The sequence below is a fragment of the Heptranchias perlo genome, chromosome 1 (assembly GCF_035084215.1).
Source record: "Heptranchias perlo isolate sHepPer1 chromosome 1, sHepPer1.hap1, whole genome shotgun sequence".
NCBI lineage: Eukaryota > Metazoa > Chordata > Chondrichthyes > Hexanchiformes > Hexanchidae > Heptranchias > Heptranchias perlo.
Genome location: NC_090325.1, coordinates 189046214 through 189060706, shown reverse-complemented (window position 1 = coordinate 189060706; position 14493 = coordinate 189046214). Strand labels below are relative to the sequence as shown.

At 42.0% G+C, this 14493-nt stretch overlaps 1 protein-coding gene across 2 annotated transcripts in view; it reads left to right on the top strand.

Moving 5' to 3' along the window:
• LOC137305194 (alpha-synuclein-like) overlaps positions 1–13065 on the top strand; it is a 62831-nt gene extending 49766 nt beyond the window's left edge. For both annotated transcript variants that reach the window (XM_067974123.1, XM_067974053.1), the window contains 2 exons: positions 10484–10576; positions 12466–13065. In XM_067974123.1, the coding sequence (XP_067830224.1) occupies positions 10484–10576; positions 12466–12498 (126 nt within the window). In that variant the 3' untranslated portion in view covers positions 12499–13065. The remainder of the gene's footprint in view (positions 1–10483; positions 10577–12465) is intronic.
• The last annotated feature ends 1428 nt before the right edge of the window (positions 13066–14493 follow it).

The following is a 14493-nucleotide window of genomic DNA, read 5'->3' as shown; positions in this document are numbered from 1 at the left end:
AGGAATTTTGACAGTTATTTGCATTTTGCTGTGTAATTAGACTGGACCATTAAATCTTTAATGTCATGTATTATTAAAGTTCGTTTTTCTTTGAAACAAACAAATGTTTTTTTATTATTCGTTCTCGGGATGTGGGCGTCGCTGCCAATGTCAGCATTTATTGCCCATTCCCAGTTGCCTTCAGTCTTCTATTCCTCTTCACCGGCAAGCTGCCTGGGGACGCCTATTAGGTGTCCATAGCTCACCGGCCCGTGATAACGAGGCCCAAGGCCCAATATTGGGTGCACCTCACCATTCAGAAGCAGGTACTGCTCCCACCCACTCCCACCTCGACCTCCAACATGCCTAAAAATGGGTTCACACAAAATATCTGGGGAAAAATGTCTTAACTCAGGGCTTTGACACCAAGGATCAGCCTCAATGGCATCTTTGCACTGACCCCAGTACTTGAATGTCTCCTTTGTGTCTCAGTGACCATGTACTCAAATCTGCTCATGCGCATATAAAAAGCACGGAACAAAAAAGTAGATATAACTCATCAACATCCCTTCTCCAGACCATATGCAATTTTTTTCTATCCTGGATGTTATCCATTCCATTTCCGCAGGAAAGTTTCTGCTGAGTTTTTCCCTGTCCCACTACAAGCAAAACAGAATGTCTACCAAATCTTAACATCCTGGACCATTCCTTAGCTTGACATGACCATGGTCTCCGTACCTCAGGAACCATCAGACTTCAGACTGGATTCAGATATCTCCACTTGTATTGATCCTTACGACCTTCAAACTCATTCTTGATCAGATATTCATGCAATTTCTGCCCTGCCTCAGCCCATCTGCTGCTGAAATCCTCATCCAGGCCTTGTTACCTCCAGACGGGACTATTCCAATGCTTTCCTGGCCAGCTTCCCACCCTGCACCCTCCATAAACTTGAGCTCATCCAAAACTCTGCTGCCTGTATCCTAACTCGCACCAAGTCCCATTCACCCATCACCTCTGTGCTCGCTGACCTACAATGGCTCCCGGTCTGGCAAAGCCTCGATTTTAAAATTCTCATCCTCGTGTTCAAATCCCTCTATGCCCTCACCCCTCCCTATCACCGTAACCTCCTCCAGCCTTAAACCCTCTGAGGTCTCTGCGTTCCTCCAATTCTGACCTCTTGCACATCCCCAATTTCCTTCACTCCACCATTGGTGGCCGTGCATTCAGCTGCCTAGGCCCTAAGCTGTGGAGTTCCCTCCCTAAACCTCTCCGCCTCTCTCATCTCCTTTAAGTCGCTCCTTAAAACCTACCTCTTTGACCAAGCTTATGGTCACCTGTCCTAATATCTCTTTATGTAACTTGGTGTCAAATTTTGTCTGATAACACTCCTGTGAAGCGCCTTGAGACATTTTACTACGTTAAAGGCGCTATATAAATGCAAGTTGTTCTCATTTTTTTTTGTTACAGTGTTAACTGACACAGCTTTACCTGTTTTTATTTGGCAATCTATTCCAAAGATGCACGGGGGTAGGGGTGGGAATACTGATCTGCTGTCATCACCTTCGGAGATTTCGTTACAATGTTAAACCATATAATATCTGAGCCTGCGTAGGGTGGGCTTATTCATTTAAGAAAAGTAGACCACACCCGATTAAATGCCTCACTCAGCAACTTTCCTCGAATATTGGAGTGCTTTAAGATTAGAATCATAGAATCTTACAGCACAGATGGAGGCCATTCGACCCATCATGCCTATGTCGGCTCTTTGAAAGAGCTATCCAATTAGTCCCACTCCCCTGCTCTTTCCCCATAGCCTTGCAATTTTTCCAGTGTATATCCAATTCCCTTTTGAAAGTTGTTATTGAATCTGCTTCCACCACCCTTTCAGGCAGTGCATTTCAGATCATATCAACTCGCTGCATAATAAAAATTCTCCTCGTCTGCCCTCTGGTTCTTTTTCCAATTATTTTAATTCTGTGTCCTCTAGTTACCGACCCTCTGGCCAGTGGAAATAGTTCCTCCTTATTTACTTGATTATATCAAATCAATAATGCACAGACACAGATCTCCTCTACACCGTAAAATCAATGAGTCCTGCAGATTAATCAAGCTTATCAGCGATTTATTGATTTCTGGATGCTGTCTAGACAAGAAAACCAAACTATTATTATTTGAGATCTCAGCTTCAGTACACTGCACCATTGCAATGAAACTGTGTTGTAGCCAAGTATTCGCATTAAAGGCTATATAATTCCGACCAGCAGTTAGTTTTAAATGAGTGGGTCAACAAGGTTTATTTTCTTCACTTCTGTTTCTTGGCATTGTCATTTTTTTCCACTCTTTAAATGAGGAAATTTATCTAAAGTGTCTCATTTGTGCATTTTTAATTGTTAAGTACAATATTTGAACTGAATATACACTTCCCAAGCCTTTCCACCATCTACAAGGCACAAGTCAGGAGTGTGATGGAATACTCTCCACTTGCCTGGATGAGTGCAGCTCCAACAACACTCAAAAAGCTCGACACCATCCAGGGCAAAGCAGCCCGCTTGATTGGCACCCCATCCACCACCCTAAACATTCACTCCCTCAAACAACGGCGCACAGTGGCTGCAGTGTGTACCATCCACAGGATGCACTGCAGCAACTCGCCAAGGCTTCTTCGACAGCACCTCCCAAACCCGCAACCTCTACCACCTAGAAGGACAAGAGCAGCAGGCGCATGGGAACAACACCACCTGCACGTTCCCCTCCAAGTCACACACCATCCCGACTTGGAAATATATCGCCGTTCCTTCATTGTCGCTGGGTCAAAATCCTGGAACTCCCTACCTAACAACACTTTGGGAGAGCCTTCACCACTCGCACTGCAGCAGTTCAAGAAGGCGGCTCACCACCACCTTCTCAAGGGAAATTATGGATGGGCAATAAATGCTGGCCTTGCCAGCGACGCCAACATCCCATGAATTAATAAAAGAAAAAGCTCCTCTGCTGTTGCCTAATCAGTGCTCCATTTGGACTTGAGAACAACAGGCTTTGTGTATTACAATTGTCTTAGGGACATACGTAGTATACTTGGGCATATTCACAGTTCAATTACTTCAATTTTACCTTCAACTACCGTAAAGTCAATAATTGGAGCAGATTTTCATGATGCATTGGTATAATTTAATTTATAAAAGATAGGACTTGCATTTATTTTGCACCTTTCTCACCCTCAGGATGTCTCAAAGCACTTCAAAGCTAACAGAGTATTTTTGAAGTGTAGTCACATTTGTTATGTGGGCAAACACAGCCGCCTATTTGCACACAGCAAGGTCCCACAAACAGCGACAAGATAAATGATCTGTTACTCTGTGTTGGTGGTGTTGGTTGAGGAATGAATGTCGACCGGTACACCACGAGAACCCCCCTGCTCTTTGAGTAATACCATGGGATCTGATTAGCCAAACAGGGCCTCGGTTTAAAGTACATTCGAGAATGCAGCATTGCCTCAGTACTGCACTGAAGTGTCAGTCTAGAAAGTTATAACTTGTTAAATGATTTCCAAATGAATGTTAACAAAACAAACTGCACCTGCCTTCCTTACCTCCTCATGTTGCCTTTCCTTCATTCTCACAGACCAAAGAAATACAAGAACACTCAGAATGTAATTGGCTGTTATGTATTACTATGGCAAGTGACAGAGAAAACTGAGGGGAATATTGCCAAGGATTTTATTGCACCAGTTATAAAGCAGGACTATAAATGGCACCCATAAATTACATCAATCAGAAAGCTATGCCTTTTGCTCCTTTCATTGCAGGCCTTTACTAAAATGCAAGATAACTAGACTCTGAATTATTTTGCCTTGTCCTCTCCTCTTCTGAAGGCACTAACTCATCTTGAGGTGCAGTTCCAAGGGTGCCCAGCCATCCAGTGTCTCATGCAAATTGTCTTTGCTCCTGTCCTAAACACGCTACTTTTTAGCACTAGTCATTGACTTTTTTCCTGTTCTTTCTTCCTCCCTAGCCCAGAGGCATTGATGGTAAATACAATAACTCTTCTAACACTTGGCCAAGTTTGACTGGGAATCAAACCTGGGCTGTCGGGCTGAGTTCGTCAATGTACCCATTTATCCACTGTGCTGTCCACTTACCCACTGAGCCTTAAGAGTAGCTCTCACTGTGATGTATGTAATATAATCCTACTGAACACAGAATCCAAAGTGATCTGAATTGGGTTACTTTTGGTCAGTGTGTGAATAATAACACTTCCAATGTTGTATTGAATCCTGAAGAAATTTTGATGTGTTTCCCAAGGATGTTTTGCAGCATAAGCTGCTCTAAGTTCCAGTTAATGGCATTTAAACCCGGTTGAGTGCATAAGCTGGTTTGAACTGACCTTTACCAGTCCAAAGTGGAATTTTGAACGGGATGTTCTTCAAACCAAACCAAGAGAGTTGATCCATTTCTTGACAGCATAGCGTGACCGAAAGCTGTTCATTTTGTTTTAGAGGATATAAGAAAAAGTCAAGAAAAGGCCATCTTGCCATCTAGCTCATCCTTCTAGTATCCCAGCTCACTGCACTTAGCATTCAACTGTATATTGAATGACCCTAATGTCTTTCACTCTACCAGCTTACGAAAGAAAATGTTTTTCTAATATCAGTTTTAAATTTACTTTTCACCAATTTAAATTTGTTATTTTGTCCTGACTTACCTTGAAGTAATTTTCTGAGTTGACTTTATGAGTATCATTTAATACTTTCTGTACATCAGTGAGGTTCATCCTTAATCATCCCCCTAGATGAAAGAGCTTAAACCTCTCTAATCTTTCCTGATAGTTTGAGATGATTCTTGTTGAACTTCTCTGCACCCTCTCCAATTCTTGGATGTCCCTTTTTGAAGTACGATGACCATAATTGCACAGAGTCAGGTCTAAATTTAACATCATTGCGCCCATTTTATGGGCCTAAAATGAGCGCAATGATAACCAATTTAGCAGTGCCAATCTGCACAGGAGCTCGGGCTACTGCTAAATTGGTCGGGACCTTTTTGTAGGTGGCCTTGGCGGCTGCCTTAATTAAGCACAGTATGGAAATGGTTGCCTTGCTAACATACCAAGCATTGTTTCAATTTGCATAGCCTGGGATTGGCTGGGATAGATAGTTGGGAGCGGCAAACTCCCACATCAAAAGGGAAGTATTTCAATCAAAGGGGTAACGTGTATGTGAGAACTGTGCCCGAGCAGTAACATAAAATCTAAACCAGTTAGCTTTGGAATAGCTTAGTCAGAAAGGTGGGCCTATGCCTAGAGAGATAATAAGGTGAAGTCTTCACTATTCTTTCTGTAACCGAGGAGTATTGGAATTTGACTATCCATTCGTAATAGCTGTGTTCTGGAAATTCATGTGTTTTATGTAAAATAAACCAGTTTATTGGTTTGAAATTGTGCCTTGTCTCAATAGAGTGCTTTTCGGTCCATCCTCCAAAAGCGAACGCACATGACAACACATGCAACATCTCAGTACCAATGTACAGAGCAATATGTCATTGTTATAATCCTCAGATGATGCTATTGTTTAACTAGAAATTGCCAGTAAATAGTGCACTCCAGGTCATAGGGGACGCGAGGTTCATTTACAGAGGTGACCGTTGACACTGAACCAGAGAGGATATCTAGCAAAAGGTTAAAAGAAAAGTACTGAATAACTGGAAGGGACTAATTTAAATCGAGTGGTTCAGATGATATCCTAAACCAGTAGGCTGAATTGCCGCCGCCTTCATACTTTCCAGGTATTTGTTGTTATTTACAATGCAGCCATTTTTAAGAGCTGCCAAACTAAAACGTTGGTTCTGCTGAGATTCTGTTTAGTTTGAGAAATTGTAATTATTTGCGTTGCTGAAATGTGAAAATAATTCAAAAATATGTAAATGCTTAATGCAAGCACAATAAAGAGTAAAGAATACAACGGTTTGAAGGCATTCACCTTGTGAAATGTCATGCAGCAACCTGTGGATAGGAGAATGATATTAGCACTACTGACGTTATTCTACCTTTACAGGTAATTAATAACGCCCTTGAGAGCCAAGCTGTGATTGCTACTAATTAAGGGAACTATCAGATTCTGTATTTAATTTTCACAGCAGCATGCTTTACAACAACTCTGTGATTTAAAGTATTCTGACTCTCCTTTTGTAATGTGATCATGACAGTATATTTTAGAATGTAGGGATCATGCCCCTCTGCACCATTTTTAATTTATCTTTGGCCCAGTTGGTCTTATATATGAACAGAAAGCCCTGTCCCAGTTGTTCACACTTATAATTGGAGTGGCCTTGACTCTGAGAGATTAGGTTCTTTTACCCTTTACTATCTGCAAGAGACTCGTCTCACAAAGAGCCATTCCTTTCAATTGAACCTTTTCATTCTTAGCAGCACTGAGGGTTAGCCTTTTAGTGTAAATTACTTGGTCTTAATTGTACTGATATGAAGGCATGGGATTGGAAAAATCTTATTGGCCCATCAATCCTCCTTCTGTAGTCCTTGTACAATCTGCCCCATTGTAAACCATTTAATCCCCTGTTAAAGAACATTCTTCTATCCCGAGGTGTCCATAACATTAGGGTTCTATTGTATGTTTGAGATATCTATTCCATAGGTTTTCAAACTGAGGTCCGGAGACTTAATGAGCTCTGCAAAGGAATCCTGGGGTCATAAGATTTCTGTCTTAGCAATTTTTTGAGTTTTTCTGCATTTGTTGACTTACTAGCACATTATTGTGCTTGCTGTTTATTAATTAAAATGTTTTCTGTGATGATAGCACTTTATATCCATAATAAAACTTAAAATCATCTTTGATGTTTGAAGATTCAAATATTTTCTTTCCACCTGTTAAGCAAAATTTGGGATGAATGAAAGAAAATTAGATGCTCAGGAGGTAAAGAGGAGACCACCTATCTACTGGCCAAGAAGAAATCAGCACACCTATAATTTAAAAAATGCTTGGCCATAGTTCAGTGGGTAACATACTAATCAGTCTTCCACTGCACAATACAGACCAGGAATGTCCCAGGTTAGTCCCCGGTCTGCGCTCATTAGCCTAAACTCAGGCAGTACACAAGTGAGAGTACCCCCTAGGTTAGAGAAGGAAATCGGTTAGTCATGATCACCATCTGGTGGAAAGTGTGCCTGTGACAAAAAAAAGGATTTTTGTCCATGTTGAATTTTTAACTTGTATCCTTATATTGGAAACAGCTCATAAGGGGTAGTGACCATGGGTATTTCTCAAAAGAGACTGGACATGCTAGCTATGGCAGTCTTCACCAGGTGTGAATTATTAGGGAAAGCACAATAGGAAGTCTAAGGTGCAAATTGGGGTAAATGGCCCCAGGTTCCACATTGCACGGCAAGCATCATATGCCATAGTCAAAGAGTGACTATGATTAATTTGGTTTTATCTATTTTAAATTCGTATACTTGGACATATATCGCCGTTTCTTCATCGTCGCTTCATCCAGGTCAAAATCCTGGAACTTCCTATCTAACAGCACTGTGGGAGCACCTTCACCACATGGACTGCAGCGGTTCAAGAAGGCGGCTCACCACCACCTTCTCAAGGGCAACTAGGGTTGGGCAATAAATGCTGGCCTTGCTAGCGACGTCCATATCCCAAGAATTAATTTTTCAAGGAGGATTAGATTATTTTTCTGTGGGGAGCCTGCTTACCTGAGAACCGGTTTCCTACGTGCAAGATTCAAGTTTACTGCCTGTTTTTCAGCTCACAGAAAGGTTCAGTATTGAAGGCTGTGTTGCCCAGCAGAGAAGCACGGCCAGTTTTGAAAACATATTTCACAGCATTAAGAAGCGGGCTTCTGTATAAAATTCAATGTATGGCAGAGAAAGTGAGTGGCGTCTTTATCATTTTACATGTTGAGAATAGTGAAGAGTGTGACATACATAAATGATTTGGACTCGGGAATCAGAAATACAATTTCAAAATTTGCAGAAGACACCAAATTGAGAGGTATAGTCAATACTGAGGAGGACTGCGACAAATTACAAGAAGACATTAATAAACTTGCAGAATGGGTGTGTAATTGGCAAATTAATTTCATTATAGATAAGTGTGAGGTGGTGCATTTGGCAGGAAGAATAAGGAGGCCACATACTCCTTGGAAAATAAGAGTCTAATGGGGTAAAGTAGCAAAGTGATCTCGGGGTACACGGACGCAAAAATCTGAAAGTAGCGACACAGGTTAATAAGGCCATAAAAAAACAAAGCACTGGGGTTCATTTCTAGAGGGATAAAATTGAAAAGCAGTCAAGGTATGTTAAACTTATATAGAACCTTGGTTAGACCATACTTAGAGTACAGTGCACAGTTCCAGTCTCCATATTTTGAAAAGGATATAGAGGCACTAGAGAAGGCGCAAAAAAGATTTACAAGGATGATACCAGAACCGAGACGTTATACCTATCAGGAAAGGCTGAACAGGCAAGGACTCTTTTCTCTAGAAAAGAAAAGGCTGAGGGGTGACCTGATAGAGGTCTTTAAGATTATGAAAGGGTTTGATCGGGTAGACATAGAGAAGATGTTTCCACTTGTGGGACAGTCCAAAACTAGGGGCCATAAATATAAGATAATCATCAATAAATCCAATAGGGAATTCAGGAGGAACTTCTTTACCCAGAGAGTGGTTAGAATGTGGAACTTGCAACCACAAGGAGTAGTTGAGGCGAATAGCATAGATGCATTTAAGGGGAAGCTAGATAAACACATGAGGGAGAAAGGAATAGAAGGATATGCTGACAGAGTTAGATGAAGAGGGGTGGGAGGAGGCTCATGTGGAGCATAAACACTGGCATAGACCAGTTGGCCCAAACGGCCTGTATCTGTGCGGTAAATTCTATGTAATTCAATGTTTTATATGGCATTCCGTTCACTTGCATGTTTTATTTAAATAAACCATCTGTTGATTTAGAAGCTGAGTCTTGGCCTGATAGAATGTACATTCCAGTGAGCCTTTCAAAGAGAGGCGAATTATGTGGCAACACGTGATGCATTCCGGCAGCCGGTATTACAGTGTAAGGCTCCTCTGTTGTGATTCCTGGGGTTTACCCTCAAGATCATAAGGGATGCAAGATCCGCCTACAGGAGAGGTTGGCGACTGAACATGAGAAAATAACCAGCATAAAAACCCCCAAAACATGACAGTTCCTGCAAGGGCATCGTGCAATGACAGGATTAGGTCAAAGAGCTGCCAACACTAACTGTGTAGGTTTATACAAGAAAAAAGGCCACTTGTGTGAGGACTGTAGGGCTGGTGTATTCTTTGTTGAGGTGGGAAGGGGAGCAAAAGTAGATGTATAATCATAAATTGTGAATCCAGTCTGTTGGTACATGATCAATGCAGCTGAGATAGTGGCTAACTGGCAGATCATTCCTGCCCTATCCATGTTACTGTGCATCCTGCTACCAATGCCAGGCAACCTGCCAACTGTGCTGCTTAGTCATTGACAAGTGTCAATTGACTGATGTCTTGCCAACTTTTCTGGCCTTTCTGACAGCGCTCTATTATGTTACCAATCTAAATCAAAGTTCTGTTATACACTAAATAAAACAATATGTTAGATAGAGCCCAGTATTGGTATGCCTCCTCCGAGGACCTCAGAATTGTAACAGTGGGTATCAAAGTATTACAGATTAAGAGGAGAGCAACTCAAAGTTCAAGGCTCGGTTAATCTACCTCACATCCAACAACAACAGCTTTATCAACCAAGAGTGTTCTCCCACTTACTCCTCATAGGAATCCTGAGGGCCACTCTTGACAAATATGACCATTGCTATATTTTAGCAAGTAAAAAGTGTGAATGCTACTTGTGGAACATAATCCCGTCTACAAAGCCCTGTTTCATATCAGGGTCTTTGAAGCCACTCATTGCTTCATAATGTATTGGCACAGTCCCAGGCCAACAACCCGAACATCTGATCTGGCCTATTATGAGCGTTGCAATGGAAATGGGAATAGGGTGGACACAAGAGAGGGGAAAGAGGAGGGAAAGCTGAACCAGAAAGAGAAGAATGAGAAAAGAAAAGTTGCTGTCTGGTTTTAAAGTTGTAATGCTAATGGTAGAAGCTGTTCATCTCATTGCAAGGTTACTCCAACCTAATCTCTTCAACAATGTGGAACGTACACAAGAGGAATATCTGATCTCTTGTGCCCAGGCACACATGGTTAGAATAGTTCTCCTATTTATATTCCTGGCAGCTGAGGGTTAGATTGGGCTTGTTGTTTGCAGCAACGAATATTACATTTGGATGTTCATTTTGCTCTCTCACTGGCTTGAAAAAGATTTCCAAGGTTGCGCTTATAATGGAGACGCTGAGCATTTTAACGAGTGGGTGTAAAATGGCAAGCGGGATTAGCCAAGGAGGCCATTCGGCCCATCGTGCCTGTGCTGGCTCTTTGATAGAGTTAGAATCCAATAATATTGATGGTGACTTATTTGTTGACAGGATGAAGATTTTTTCCCTCAGGAAGGAGTAATGGACAACACAGAAGTGCTGCAAATCGATCCTGACACTGAGGTCTATGGAGCAGCCCCTGAGGTAAGTTCATGAAACTGCTGTGACTGTGGCTAATTTAGAATGTCCCTCAGAGGAGCTTAAGTGGGCTTTAAGAGGAATCCAATTCAAACTTAACCAATCAATACGAGATCATAGAATCTTACAGCACAGGAGGAGGCCGTTCAACCCCTCGTGCCTATGCCGGCTCTTTGACAGAGGTATCCAATTAGTCCCACTCCCCCGCTCTTTCTCCATAGCCCTGCAGTTTTCTCCCCTTCAAGTGTTTATCCAATTCCCTTTTGAAAGTTACTATTCAATCGGCCCTTTCAGGCAGTGCATCCCAGATCATAATAACTCGCTGCGTAAAAAAAATTCTCCTCATCTCACCTCTGGCTTTTTTGCCAATTACCTTAAATTTGTGTCCTCTGGTTACCAACCCTCCTGCCACTGGAAGCATTTTCTCCTTATCTACTCTTATCAAAAACCCTCAGAATTTTGAATACCTCAATTAAATCTCCCCTTCACCTTCTCTGCTCTAAGGAGAACAATCCCAGCTTCAGAGATACTGGATGGATTTTTGAATTACAAGACAGGAATCCAATGATGAGGTTACAAATGGCACCATAAGCTGCAGGACTGAACGTCGAGTGGTCTATGGCTGAAGGATGAATGAATGTGACATGTGACTGCATATTCATGAGAGAACAATTCATAAGGCGTTCTATTTTTTCAAATGTACTTTCTCTTGGCAGTTTAAGTAGCAGTAATGAGAGCAGAGTGCAAACACTGAGAAATCCTGTGCAGTGACTTCAATTTTTAATCTATGTTCCCCTGTCCTCTTTTAAAGGCTTGGGTACAATTCCATAGACAGAGACAGCCCTATAACATATTGCCCATGTGGTTATTCTTTATGTGTGAGCCTGGATAGTGACTACAGGCTTGGATATTCGATAGGGTGGATGTGGAGAAACTATTTCCACTTGTGGGTGAGTCCAGAACAAGGTGGCATAAATATAAGATGGCCACCAACAGATCAAATAAAGAATTTAGGAGGCATTTCTTTACACAGAGAGTGATGAGAATGTGGACACTCGCTCCCACATGGAGTGGTTGAAGCAGATAGCAGTGGCACATTTAAGGGGAGGCTTAATGCACACAAGAGGGAGAAAGGAATAGAGGGATACGGGGGGCAGGGTGGGAAGAGGTAATTAGACTGGGAGGAGGCTCATATAGAGTATAAGCATCGGCATAGACCGGTTGGGACAAATGGCCTGTTTCTGTGCTGTAATTCTATGCACTCTATGGAGGCTGTACATTATCCAGTCTATGTTGAGTCAGCTGATCTCAGACACGCAGCAAGTGTTGTTCGATAATTGGCCTGGGCACTCAAGATTAAAAATCAACCAAGTTGCCAGTTCTGGTCGCTATCCAGTGATGCCTGCTAGGAAGTGTAGATGTGAAGATCCCAGGTGAGGACAGGATAGGGCTCAGCATTGATGCCAGCACTCAAAATGTCTGAGCTCACACATGAAGAATGGTCACTCGGGTGAGGAACTGGAGGCACCAATGGACCTGTACCCAAAGCGAGGAGGAGAGACGACCACAACTAAACTCCCCTCTGTCAGCTCAGCAGCAACGATGGGGCCGATCGTTAAGGTCTCAAAGAGTTTGACCATTACTCCTGGGGTACTCTCACTAGATTTAGCATGCCGACCGAGGCATGGTCCCGGGGTGTGATTCTTGGATCCACCAGTGAGAACTGGGTGAGTTGAGGGGACCAACTGCGAGTAAAACTTCCCTCCTTGGTGCTGTTGTTTACCATGCAGAGGCACTACCTTTAGGGCTCACGTCAGGGAGGAAAGAGAAGGGAGGAAACGTTTCACTGAATGCAAACTGATATTTTCCTCTGGTTCCACTCTGTCTCTCCATAGGATGAATACCAGGACTATGAGCCCGAAGCGTGAGTATCACATCAATGCGAACACTGACCAAGAACTTTTTTTTTCCTTTTCTCTTTTTCCAAGTAAAGGTGTTAAATTCAGATGTTACTATGTTGTGAAATTCTTTTTTTAAGTGTGTTTTTTTTACAGTGTACTTTGAAGTCTTCCATCAGCTGTACTCAAGAGTGTTGTGGCTTTGACCAGGCCCCATTCCAGTGATTCCCTCCCACTGAAATGAGTGCCTGGGAGCAGGACCCTCTCTGTTCTGCAGACATTGTATTTGAGGTTCAACAGTACGAAACTGCCTATCTGTCTACTGCTTTACCGTGTATGTGTAAAAATGAAAGACTTTTGCGTGTGTGTGTAAGGTGTCTGTGTGTGTAACTTGGTGTTACATATTTACTGCTACGTTTTCTATGTATGATGGTTCTGTTTGCTGGGGACTTTGTTGTGTGTACAATGTATACAATGGTCAGCATGGAGCTATGCACATTACAAATATCTACTGTGACACTGAAAATCAGTTTGTGCTGGTGGTTTTGACGAGTGTATGTAAATATCTGGTGTTTCTGTGAAACCAATTAAACTGAATATGCAAAACTCTGACTATCTTTGAGTCTATTTTACTAACAATGTTACGGTAATACATGGGATGAGGCCACAGTGCACTAGCGCGAGCAGCATGGTGTGTCAGAATCTCAGTGCATTGTGCTGGGTAAAGATTTGTGCCTGTGGTTTTCACGCAGTGAAGTTCCTATCTCAGTCGTGCTGCCATCGGGAAGGAGCCTAGGACGCCAGACACTTTTCCAGAGGCGAGGGGATTGAGAAACTATCATCGCTGACCGGTCTCTTATACCTCGTAGTGGCTGACTTCATAGTAACGTTGGCAGAGGCTTGGGAGTATATTGGTCAGATGCCAGACGTAGAAGGTACATAGCATATAGGAAACTAAGAAAAAGGGAAGTAAATGCTTTGAAAATGTCCCCTCCCTTAAAATACTGGAGTTAAATGGGAATTGTAATGTAAACAGTGTTTCTTTAACCCTTCAGTAGAGGTTTCACTCTATTAAAACAGGCTACTAGTGTTGCACTACTGACCTTTAATAGGAACATTTCACTACATGTAGTAACTGTCATTTGGGAACGTTTCATTTTATAATAAAGTTGGGCTTCTAGCAGGTTGTGACAGAGAGTGGTAACAAAACCCATTGTCTGGACAATTGCTACGTGTTTTGTGCTCATCATAAACTATTCTCACCAGGCTTGGAACACATTTGTTGTACGGACCAAAAGCAACTTACACAGACATGAAAATCTGCTCAAATTTCTTTATACAGAAATACATCACATGCCACTCTGCAAATACACAACCCAAATCCACTCATTGCTTAACAAGGTACCCAGGCATATTCCCAGGCCTAAGCCCAAACACCAGATCTAACCTATTATGAAGAAAATTAGGTGTTGTGCGATTCTTAAGAGGTTAAAAGCGGGAATCGGAAACAATGTAAAAGTTCTTTTCAAAAGCAGTTGTTTGAATTATAAAAGAGGTTGCAGAAAAAGGCAGTTGGAGGTAAAAGAAGATTTGAACAGGAGGCAAAGATGTGCTGAATTTGCCAGTAAGAATTTTGTTCAACCATTTGTCAAAGATGTTTATTTTACATCTTCACATCTTCTCGAGATTAATGCCTTACAGACGTCCTGATGTGTATGTTTATGATTGTACTTCTAATATCTGCTGAATTTTGGTGCTTCATTTTCTCTGATTGTAAAGAAATATATTAGTTGCTTTAGTCTGTTAACAACCAAGACTGTGTGTAATATCAGGCACTCCAAAAAGAATTGGGTCGCATATAGTGCGAAACCATATTAAATCTTGTAAAGGGATTATTGCAATTGGTAATCCTCAGGCAGCAGCACTGCTAAAGAAAGATTACAGGAAAGGTATAGCCTCCAGATTGAAGGGGGTCTCCTTATGCAGACCACATATGAACTGTTGAAAGAGAAGGTGATTGTGTAA